Source organism: Myxine glutinosa, chromosome 1 (genome assembly GCF_964187855.1).
Source record: "Myxine glutinosa chromosome 1, kmMyxGlut1.1, whole genome shotgun sequence".
Taxonomy (NCBI): domain Eukaryota; kingdom Metazoa; phylum Chordata; class Myxini; order Myxiniformes; family Myxinidae; genus Myxine; species Myxine glutinosa.
In genome coordinates, this window is record NC_136261.1 from 397,344,108 (window position 1) to 397,356,649 (window position 12,542).

Genomic DNA, 12,542 nt, shown 5'->3' on the forward strand with positions numbered 1-12,542 from the left:
TGTATGATTTAGCAATGAATAGTGCAGCCTGGAAAGCAGCCATTAGGTGAATCATGGATAACACATGAAAGCATGGAAACGGCCGTAAAATGATGATTATGATTATTGTGATGATGATTATGATGATGATGATGATGATGATGATGATAATGATGATGATGTTGATGCCTTTAGTACTCATTAATTTCTTTCTCATCTGGGCAATATCTCCGGTGCATTTTGAGTGAGGAAGCTTATTTTTCGACACGACGGTGAATAAGTAATTTGGCGGCAAAGGGTATTTTTGATTTATTGATTCATCAAGAAATCAATGAATTAATTGTTAAACTTTTCAATTTTGTTACTTTTCAAAATGTTTACAGATTCAGATAAAACAGTGGTGGTTTAGGTATGCTATCAGCTGGTTGATTCAGAAATTAATAATTTTACGATTATTATTTATTTATTTTAATGACGCAATTAATCAATTACTGTACACTGCTCCCTCCGTGTGCTGCATGGTGGCATCGCCGGGCACCCAAAGCGCCCGTGCAATGTCGCACGCTGCAGAATGTTATTTATTTATTTGGCATGGGAGTTATGTGCTTTGAATATTGCTCGACTTTTGCTGTATATTATATCCACACATATTATACGTGACACATGCTAAACATATTACACACGCACACGCACACGCACACACACACACATACACACACACACCATGTTCATTGAACTCGTTTTTTATGGTTCTGTTTCATTGCCAAAGTAAATTATTGACAATGTTGGTGAATTGTTTTCCAGATAAACAACTGGGAAAGTTTCCCCCGTTGGTCGACACAGAAGATCCTTTCAGTCATCACGTGACATCATGGCAGGATTTTGATAAATTTAACGGCGAGTCTAAAAACAGCAGCAGCAGCAACAACAACAACAACAACAACAACAACAACAACAACAACAACAACAATGGTGACGGGTGGATAACGATCCTGCAACATGAGATCCAAAGAAGTGAGAAGCCAAGCAGGTTTTCTCTTTCCAACAAAGACTTCACCTCTTTATCATGTTTGAAAGAATGTGAGCAAATACACACAGGTCAGAAGCCACACAGGTGCACTGTGTGTCAAAAGGGATTTACTTACTCTTCATATTTATCTCGACATCAAATGATACACACGGGAGAGAAGGCCTGCAAGTGTTCACAATGCACCAAGGCCGTTTCTCATTCATCAGGTTTACTTCGACATCAAAGAATACACACTGAGGAGAAACCCTTCAAGTGTTCTGTGTGTCAAAAGATGTTTAAGCAGTCATCACATTTACATGAACACCAAAGATTGCACACCAGAGAGAAGCCACACAGGTGCACTGTGTGTCAAAAGGCCTTTTCTCATTCATCAGTATTACTTCGACATCAAAGAATACACACCGGGGAGAAACCCTTCAAGTGTTCTGTATGTCAAAAGATGTTCAAGCAGGCATCAAATTTACATGTACATCAAAGATTGCACACGGGAGACAAGCCCTACAATTGCTTGGTGTGTAATAAGGCGATTCGACATTCATCAACTTTGTCTCGACATCAAATGATACACACGGGAGAGAAACCCTACAATTGCTTCGTGTGTAATAAGGTGTTTAATCGTTCATCAACTTTGTCTCGACATCAAATGATACACACGGGAGAGAAACCCTACAATTGCTTGGTGTGTAATAAGGTGTTTAATCGTTCATCAAATTTGTCTCAACATCAAATGATACACACGGGAGAGAAACCCTACAATTGCTTCGTGTGTAATAAGGTGTTTAATCGTTCATCAACTTTGTCTCAACATCAAATGATACACACGGGAGAGAAGCCCTACAAGTGTTCTGTGTGCAGCAAGGTGTTTAATCGTTTGTCACATTTACATCAACATCAAAGAATACATTACTGAACTTGTAAAAATATTTCCAAGAACATGTGCGAATAGAAGATGCTCCTCATGAAATGGTAACATCAGTGAATACAGCCCTCAAGATTCCAAACAAACAAAAAATAAAATATGAACAAATTCACACAGACAAATGGGAGAACGACAAAATAGCAGGAAGATGGAAAAGACAGGGACATATTCAATGTACACAAAGGAGGCTCATTGGATTGGCTGAGAGGTCAGCTTAACTGTGATGGAGAATTAGTCAAAATGATCGTCCATTACCATGAACACGATACCGATGGTTTAAAGAAGGTGGCGGGACTGAGTCAATCGGACAGATGTATATTCTGCAAGGAAGAAACAAAGTATGAGCCACCTTATATCGGGATGTGAAACACTCCCCTCAGAACACCTGTACACATGAAGACACAACAATGCATGCACTGGCATCCCTGCAAAAACGTCAATATCCCAGTCTCATAAAAAACTACAATGGTATTCGGTAGAGCACATACGTCCGCCAGTCTGAACAGTTTGTTTTGTTTCTCAATGAGAGGACGGATCTGTATCCAGACCTGAACCAAAATCTATTTGCTTGTTGTTTTGATCTCAGCAACTCTTCTACCTAGTTTTGTCATTTCAGTCATCCACAAATGAAATGTCATGCTTTGTCGTTTTTCCTCCATCTCTCAATGGTGAACAATCACTTTAAAATTCTCGTGACTGCATCCTTGTTCAGATTTGTGGTAGACGGATGTATTGGCGGGCCGATATGTGGCATTTTGAGGTTATCGGCATCGGCTGATGGCGCCGATATGGCTGATATTTTTAAAACGCCAAAAAAAAAAAGTTTTTATTCTCGTGGTGTGAGGAAGCTCGAGCTTTCCCTTGTGTCAATGTGGGGAATGGGGAACATTCGTGAGAGTTCACTGGGAGTGCTGGAAATGTCAAAGAGGAATTTATTATGGAAGAAAAGATGTCCGAGAAATTCATATTCAGAGCCAAATCTTCATTCAAACCGCAACCATCTGACCCACTCGTTGTTATAGGAAGTTTACACGCATGTTAGAGGAAGGGTGAAAATAAAATGAAGTTTACACGAAGACCTGTCCAGTGTAGCTGGTGAGTGGGTCCAGACATCGAAGGGCATCACAGACCTATTATAATTGCTCAATCTCACACAGCTGCAGTCGCTCGTCCCTCTGAGAAGTGGTGCAAGTGCTTAATGGCAAGGACGCAAGTTGTACAGCAAGTAATTCCTGATTGAAGTGTCATTCAACACCTAGAGCATTACTACTGATTTCACACCGTTCAAACTCACCCTCCCACATTCCAAGCGAGAGAGTTTTTGTGAGGTTGGAGCCATTTGTGAGAAGAAGAGGGACAGGCTGACTGGAGAAAGTGCACAGAAACTTTGTTTTCTGCATAACAACTTGCAGCTCTTAAACTGGGATTACTGAACTCAAACTAAACAGAATCTGGATCTGCGCATGCGCAAGATTGGAGGTCTCGTCTCTTCAAAGCTGTCCATGCACGCTCGCTTTCGAAGTTAAGTAACTTTTCACAATTGTGTTTTTGTCGAAACTGGTCTTGTATGTACCTATTGGGGTGTCTTTAATAGTATTCTTGGCGTTGGTTTTTTGTACCTGTGTACAGAATCGTCGGTATTTCTCATCGTGTATTCTGAGGCCTAAGTGTAGTACTAGGCTACTGTGTCCAACCTTGGCTTTAGGCTTTGTTTTTGTCTCAGCGGTTCTCCGATCACGCTGAAATTTTTTTTTCCGGTCTCTGTTTTCACGGTCTTTTCATCCCATACGTCCTTGTTTTAAAATCTCAAAAAAAAAAAAAAAAAAAACCCAAAAACATTTCCTTCCGTTTTTATTCTTTATTCGTTCTTAGTTGTTCGTTCGTTCATTCTTCGACCACGCTGTTTGTGATCACGTTGTTAAAAAATGTCTCATCTGAACCCTGAAGACCTGTATTCTGTCATATTCTATAACACCTTTTTCTTCTTCTTCTATAAAAGGATGCTTTCGACTTGCTCACCAAATCCATTCATTCCAAAAAAAAATTCCATCTCTTATAGTGCATCTTTCATTCATTCCCTAAACTCTCCAGCACTCCATCCTCCCTCCAGCGTCCTCAAACTTATTTTTGACTCGAATGTCTCAAGAAACTCATTTTGCAATAAATGTTCGTTTCCCATTAATCGTACATTTTTCAAAATCCCATCACCCCAAAATCCCATTTCCCATCACCCCTCCCCTCTAAATCTACCCCCTTGCCCATCCCCTCCAAATCATCCCCATCACCCATCTCTTTCAAATCTTCCCCCTTGCCCCTCCCCTCCAAATCTTCCCAATCACCCATTCCTTTCAAATCTCCCCCCACACCCCTCCCCTCCGAGACTCTCCCTCACTCCTCCCCTCCTAGACTCCCCTCTCACCCCTCCCCCTCAAAGCGTCCTCCCCGCTTCTTCCCCCTTCCAACTTTCACCTTCATCTCCCTCAACCTTCTGCCTCGCTCTTCCCCCTCGTCAAATAACACCTCACTGCACCTCTCCCAATCACCATCAAACCTTTTGTCTGCCCCATCCTTCCCTTTCTCCGAGCTATTCTGTAATCTCTGACACACCTTCAACAGCTCTCCCTACCTCTTCCTCCTCTTCCACATCTTACCCTACCGCTCCCCCCCCCCTGTTCTGTATCCGATGCTCCCCCTTCCTCTTCCTTAACAGTATGGACCTCAAACATCCGGGGCCATCGCTCAAACATGTCTGATCTCTCCATACAGGTTGCTTCTGACAAACCAGACGTAATCTGCTTAACAGAAACTTTCCTCCTTCACGATGTCTCTGATTCCTTGGTATCTCTCCCAGGTTACTCCCTACTCCGGTATGATAGACCTGAGCCTCGCCCTGGAGGTGGGGTTGCTATCTTTATAAAAAACTCTCTTCCTCACTCGCCCTGCACTGCCCTTTCTCCACCTCACCCCCAGGAATACCTTTGGCTACGGCTTCCCCTTCGCTCCCACCTTTTGTTCATATGTGTGTTGTACCGTCCACCAAACAGTGATGACTCCATCTACATCTCGCTGTCTGAGAATATGGACCAACTTCTATCTACCCATCCCAACTCTCTCTTCCTCATATGTGGTGATTTCAACTGTCACCATGCCAGTTGGCTGGGTGTGGGTACCTCTCTCACCAGCCATGGCTCTTCAGCAAAGGACTTCTGTGACTCACTGGGACTGACACAAACTGTCAATTTCCCGACCCGGATTTCAGTCAACGGAGCATCTTCTCTTCTGGACTTGGTTATGACTAACTTCCCTGAAAATGTCTGCTGCTCTTCTTCTGCTCCAATCGGCTCTTCTGATCATGTGCTTGTTAAAGTGGACATCTCTCTGACCATTCTCAGAGAGCCTCCTCAGCGTCGACGAGTCTGGCATTTCACTCAGGCCAACTGGCACGGTCTTCAAGCAGCCATCAATCATCTGGACTGGTCTCCCATCTCTACTGCCTCTGACATAAATTCTTCCTGGGAATTCTTCCAAAGCAAACTGCTCTCTCTCATGCACAGATTTATCCCATCTCGTCTTCTGTTGTCATACCCTTCCTCCCGTCCATGGTACATGGAATCTTGTGGTGAGGCTATTGCCCAGAAACAACTTGCTTTCGTCTCCTGGAAAGCAAATCCAACGGAAGGAAATCTCATTTCCTTTCACAAAGCCCGAAACAAGTGTGTGTCCACGCTCAGGAGAGCCAGGAAACAATATCTCTCCGTTCTCAGGACCGAACTCTCTTATCTGTCTCCCTCTTCCAAATCCTGGTGGCGTCTGGTCAAATCTGTTTCTGGTGTTTGTTCCCCCTCCATCCCCTCCCTCACCTCAAATGGCCACACGGCTGACTCCGCACGCGAAAAAGCTGAATGCCTCAACTCTGTGTTTGCCTCTAAATCTTGTGTCCCAAACCCATCCCTCTCTGTACCCACCGTACCCAGTCGTACCCAGCTGCTCCTGGACTCTGTGTCCTTTCCTCCTGACAAGGTGGAAAAGTTTCTGTCAACCCTCGACTCGGATTCTGCAACTGGACCTGACGGCATCAGCCCACGGGTCCTAAAATCCTGTTCTTCCGCTCTTTCACTCCCTCTCTCTGTTCTCTTCACCCTCTCTTTTGCTCAAGGTCATCTTCCATCTGCTTGGAAATCTGCCAACATCACCGCTTTGCACAAAAAAGGTGCAAAAACAGATCCCAGCAACTACAGACCAATCAGCCTTCTCCCAATTATCAGCAAAGTCATGGAATCCATCATTGCTTCAGATATGAAATCTTTCCTCTTCTTCAATGGCTTGATCTCTGATCATCAATTTGGTTTCAGACCTGGACACTCTACTCTGGACATGCTGCTTCTGCTTTCTCAACAATGGATGGAGGTCCTCAATGCCAAACAGGAAATTAGAGCAGTCTCCCTTGACATATCACGTGCCTTCGATACGGTCTGGCACCCCGCTCTGCTCACCAAACTCTCCTCTTTTGGTATCCATGGAAATCTCCACGCATGGCTGGCGGACTTCCTCTCTAGTCGTAGTCAACGTGTGGCCCTGAATGGGTTTCTCTCATCTCCTCTTCCTGTTCAGGCTGGAGTTCCACAAGGCAGTGTTCTAGGCCCTGTCCTTTTTCTGGTCTTCATCAATGATCTCTCTGAGTCTCTTGAAAATCCTCTGTATCTCTTTGCTGATGACTCTACTCTCTGTCGCTCCATTCTTCATCCCTCAGATCGGCAGTCTGCTGCCTCCTCACTCTCTGCAGACCTGGACAAAATCACAGACTGGGCAAACAAGTGGAACATGTCTTTCAATCCTGACAAATCTCACACTCTTACGATGTCTCTCCGAAAAGACCGACTGGACAACCCTCCCATCCACTTTCTGAATAATCCTCTCCAAGAAGTTCTGTCACTCAAGCTTTTGGGTCTCACTATCTGCCATGATCTTTCCTGGGAAAACCACATTTCAAATCTGGCCTCCAAAGCCAGTCGCCGACTGGGCATCCTCCGTCGTGCGAAGTCCTTCCTTGGCACACCTGAGCTCCTCACCACATACAAGGCTTTCATCCGCAGCTCAATGGAATACTGCTCTCCCCTCTGGGCTGGTGCTCCTGCCTCACACCTAGCTCGTCTTCACGCTGTTGAATCCAAAGCATTCAGAATCATTGGAATCTCCCACGATGAAGCTAACTCCAAGGGCCTCTCACTCACTCACCGCAGGCAGGTTGGTGGTCTTTCCATCTTCTACCGACTCCTCTCTGGCCTTGCCCCCCCAGCTCTCTCTGGGCTCTGTCCCGCAAATATTCCTACAGGTCACACAAGATCTGCCTGCAACCCTCTTATGGTCAAACTGTCAAAATCAAGACTCTCTGCTCACCTTCACTCCTTCATTCCTCTTTTCTCCCGCCTCTGGAACAAACTCCCTCACTCTCTTCAATCCCACTCCACCCTCCAGGTCTTTAAAACAGCTGTTCACCACCATCTCTTATCTTCCCCCATCCAAAACCTTGATCTTTTCTACCCCCGCTAATTTCACCCCAATTCCACTTTTTTGAAATACCAACTTCTGTCCTGGAAGTCATTGGTGTCCTTATGTTTTATACTTCTCCCCCCACCACCCCCCCCCCTTCCCATGCCTCCTCCCCCCAAGCCCTCTCCCTTCCACACATCTCCCTGCTCTCAAATGTTGTGTTTGTGTGCTTCACCTTCTCTCCCCATCTTGTTTTCCGCTCCCGCTTTTTATATATTTTGTTTGTCTGGTTGATTTGTTTGTGAAGTAAATGTTAGCTCTTTCACGAGCCTCGATTCAGTATACAAAAAACAAAAAACAAAAAAAAAAAAAAAAAAATGCTGCTGTTAACAAGTGCACTAAAACTTTTCCTTTATTGAGGTTTTTAAGAGTTTTAATTATTTGTTTTTGTGTGGACAATTAATTTTGTTGATGATAAATTTACTGATTTAAAAGTACAAGGTGTGGAGTGCAGACCGACTGAAGAAAATTCTGCTGTTCACACAAGTGCCCAAAACTTTTTACTTTCAATTATTTTGCAAAGTCTTTCCAACGTTTTTGCTTTGGTTTTATACATTTTCTTATTTAAAAACATGAGTGGCAGACTAACTGGATCGAAATGCTGCTGTTTGCAAGTGCAATGTACTTTTCTGTTTTTGAGTGAATAATATATTGTGTTAAATAAATTTGTGAATTTAAGTTCAAAAATTTTGTGCAATTATCATTTTTTGGAATTAAATTATTCAATCAGATGCTTACATCGGCATTATATCGGTCATTGGCCCCAATGCTCATGTTGGATGGCATCGTTCAATATTTGCATCTGTCAATCTCCAATAAGGAAATTCACCATAATCAAATTGATTCGTCCTTGTCAAACAGCCATCTTCCCTCTTCCCAACTTCCCAAGTATCCTCATTCCCTCTCCAAGAAGTTCTGTCACTCAAGCTTTTTGGTCTCACTGTCTGGCATGATCTTTCCTGGGAAAACCAGGACAGTAAAACCAGGACAGTACGGACAGTAAAATTACAGTTCAGTACTTCGTGCAACCCCCACGAGCATTCAGGAGAGCACGTACACGTCGAGGCATGCTGTTCACGAGATTTGCCAATGTTTGGACAGGAATCGCTTGCCATGCAGTGACGATAGTCTGCTGCAATTCACGCACAGAGGTAGGCTGCTGGTCCAAGTTGTCGATTTGACGCGTTAATTCTGCCCACAAGTTCTCTATCGGATTCATATCCGGGGACATGGCAGGCCACTCCACATGCTCTACACCACGGTCAGCAAGAAAGTGTTGGATCATGCGAGTACGATGAGGCCGTGCATTGTCATCTTGGAAAACAAAGTTTCCTCGAAAGGCTGCATGAGCAAATGGAAGCCATGTTTCTAGCAGAATGACCCTGTACTTGAACTGGTTCAGGTTTCCATTCAGAGCAACCAGGTCAGTTTTGCCCCCTGCATGAAAAGCAGCCCAAACAGTCACCCCACCACTTCCAGCTTGGACTCTTGGCACTATACAATCTTCGTTGTGGGCTTCATGCACTTGTCTGCGCACTCAGACACGGCCATCTTGATGATAGACCAGAAATCTAGACTCGTCACTGAAGGTCATGTGATTCCAGTGTCCTGGCTGCCATTGACGGTGCTCTCTGGCCCACTGCAATCGGCACTGGCTGTGTTGTCTGGTCAGGCGTGGCTTTCTCAGGGGACACCTGGCATGATAGCCTGCTTGAACTAGTCATTGGTTGACTAGCCTTCTGGATACAGGCACATTTGTCAGTTGCTGCCACTCAGCCCTAAGCCAATTAGCTGACTTGGTACAGCCATTGCAGACTAACCGGTGCAGCTGGCGATCATCTCTCCTTGTGGTTCTGTGTGGACGTCCTGGCCTCGGTATTGGAGTAGGGACACCCCTCTGAGCATTTCGTTTCAGGATCTTTGACACCTGACCTTGAGTGATGCCATACTGCCGAGCAATAGCACGCTGTTTCATGCCAGAATTTCGTAAAGCCACCACTCCATGACAAACAAGGTGGAAAAGTTTCTGTCAACCCTCGACTCTGATTCTGCAACTGGACCTGACGGCATCAGCCCACGGGTCCTAAAATCCTGTTCTTCCGCTCTTTCACTCCCTCTCTCTGTTCTCTTCACCCTCTCTTTTGCTCAAGGTCATCTGCCATCTGCTTGGAAATCTGCCAACATCACCGATTTGCACAAAAAAGGTGCAAAAACAGATCCCAGCAACTACAGACCAATCAGCCTTCTCCCAATTTATCAGCAAAGTCATGGAATCCATCATTGCTTCAGATATGAAATCTTTCCTCTTCTCCAATGGCTTGATCTCTGATCATCAATTTGGTTTCAGACCTGGTCACTCTACTCTGGACATGCTGCTTCTGCTTTCTCAACAATGGATGGAGGTCCTCAATGCCAAACAGGAAATTAGAGCTGTCTCCCTTGACATATCACGTGCCTTCGATACAGTCTGGCACCCCGCTCTGCTCACCAAACTCCTCTTTTGGTATCCATGGAAATCTCCACCCATGGCTGGCGGACTTCCTCTCGAGTCGTAGTCAACGTGTGGCCCTGAATGGGTTTCTCTCATCTCCTCTTCCTGTTCAGGCTGGAGTTCCCCAAGGCAGTGTTCTGGGTCCTGTGCTTTTTCTGGTCTTCATCAATGATCTCTTTGACTCTCTTGAAAATCCTCTCTATCTCTTTGCTGATGACTCTACTCTCTGTCGCTCCATTCTTCATCCCTCAGATCGGCAGTCTGCAGCCTCCTCACTCTCTACAGACCTGGGCAAAATCACAGACTGGGCAAACAAGTGGAACATGTCTTTCAATCCTGACAAATCTCACACTCTTACGATGTCTCTCCGAAAAGACCGACTGGACAAACCTCCCATCCACTTTCTGAATAATCCTCTCCAAGAAGTTCTGTCACTCAAGCTTTTGGGTCTCACTATCTGCCATGATCTTTCCTGGGAAAACCACATTTCAAATCTGGCCTCCAAAGCCAGTCGCCGACTGGGCATCCTCCATCGTGCAAAGTCCTTCCTTGGCACACCTGAGCTCATCACCACATACAAGGCTTTCATCCGCTGCTCAATGGAATACTGCTCTCCCCTCTGGGCTGGTGCTCCTGCCTCACACCTAGCTCGTCTTCACGCAGTTGAAACCAAAGCATTCAGAATCATTGGAATCTCCCGCGATGAAGGTAACTCCAAGGGCCTCTCACTCACTCACCGCAGGCAGGTTGGTGGTCTTTCCGTCTTCTACCGACTCCTCTCTGGCCTTGCCCCCCCAGCTCTCTCTGGGCTCTGTCCCACAAATATTCCTACAGGTCGCACAAGATCTGCCTGCAACCCTCTTATGGTTAAACTGCCAAAATCAAGACTCTCTGCTCACCTTCACTCCTTCATTCCTCTTTTCTCCCGCCTCTGGAACAAACTCCCTCACTCTCTTCAATCCCACTCCACCCTCCAGGTCTTTAAAACAGCTGTTCACCACCATCTCTTATCTTCCTCCATCAAAACCTTGATCTTTTCTACCCCTGCTAATTTCACCCCAATTCCACTTTTTTGAAATACCAACTTCTGTCCTGGAAGTCCTTGGTGTCCTTGTGTTTTATACTTCTCCCACCCCCCCCCCCCTTCCCACGCCTCCTCCCCCCAAGCCCTCTCCTTCCCAAACATCTCCCTGCTCTCAAATGTTGTGTGCTCTCAGGTGTTTGTGTGCTTCCCCTTCTCCCCCCATCTTATCTTCCGCTCCCTCTTTTTATATATTTTGTTTGTCTGGTTGATTTGTTTGTGAAGTATATGTCAGCTCTTTCACGAGCCTCGATTCAGTATTTAAAAAAAACAAAAAAAAACCAGCATTGTCAAGTTGACGGACCATCTCCAGAGGAAGCGGCAATAACTTTTGTAGACATGCAGCAGTTGTTTTCCACTAACACAGAACGCAACAACCCTTATATACCCGATTGTGAAGCCAATCGTCAAATGCACCTGTCCTTACATTTTGTCACGCCACCTGTGATGTAATCCTGTTATTGACTTCTTGCTGTGAAAGACAATCAGTGACATGGTTCTTTCAACAAAGACATCACCGAAGAGTAAAAGAAACTCACCAGATTGATATACTGAGTTCAGAAAGTAAACCCAAGTCAAGAAAAAAAATATTCCATATTAAATGGCAAGTCTGGAGAAGACAAATCAATGTGATCAGATAGATATAGCTCCCGAGATACAAGGACGAGAATGGCCAAACCTACCTCCGCCAAGCTGAACAGTTTACCTTTTGTATCCCACTATATGGGCCTGATCTGGAATCGGACTAAAATTTATGAGTTTGTTATTGTCACTGATCCAACTCATTCACCAAGTTTTATATTCACTTGGCCACAATGTTTTCAGATATTATTCTTTGTATCGTTTTTTTGCCCGATCTATCAATGGTGAGGAATCGTTGAAAATAATTTGTCTGATCCAGATCCAGATTCGAATCTTACAAAAAAAAAATCTTCCACCCAACCTGTCCACCAAGTTTTTCAATTCTTCCTCGTCACATAATCAACCTGTTCCACACACACATGAAGGTGGATACTTTGGGTCCTTGGAGGGCTCTGTTCCACCTTCTGAAACCTTCATAAGGAGATAAAAACCAATAACACACACACCAAACACAGACAAATGGCTCTCTTCTCGTATAAAAGATGGCCATCCCTGAAGCAGTGCATCAGCAGCAGCATTGGTAGTTTTGACTTTTACTTTTTTTGAAGGAATGTTTAAAAATGGTTTCGACCGAACTTAAATATTTTGCACATAAAGTTGTGTATCCAATCTTGAAGCTGACTTGAGATATTAAGGTGAGATTGAGCCCCTGTCGTGCCGTTAAAATAACACCAGGTGGGTTGACGAGTCTGTCACCTTTCCGAGGTGGGAAAAATGAGTACAAGCTTACTAGTAATGGGGGAACTGCATCAGCCAGAGAGCTATGCTTCCAGAATGATGGAACCAGCAGCCATGGGCTGCAAATGAAACAAAAACAACCAATCTCAAACCCATGGACTGCGACAACTCA

General features: G+C 44.8%; 1 protein-coding gene across 1 annotated transcript in view; it reads left to right on the top strand.

Moving 5' to 3' along the window:
- LOC137419652 (uncharacterized) overlaps positions 1–12,542 on the top strand; it is a 320,348-nt gene that overhangs the window by 52,303 nt on the left and 255,503 nt on the right. Inside the window, exons 2-3 of the mRNA XM_078770335.1 lie at positions 784–1,882; positions 11,396–11,400. Coding sequence (XP_078626461.1) covers positions 784–1,882; positions 11,396–11,400 — 1,104 coding nt within the window. The remainder of the gene's footprint in view (positions 1–783; positions 1,883–11,395; positions 11,401–12,542) is intronic.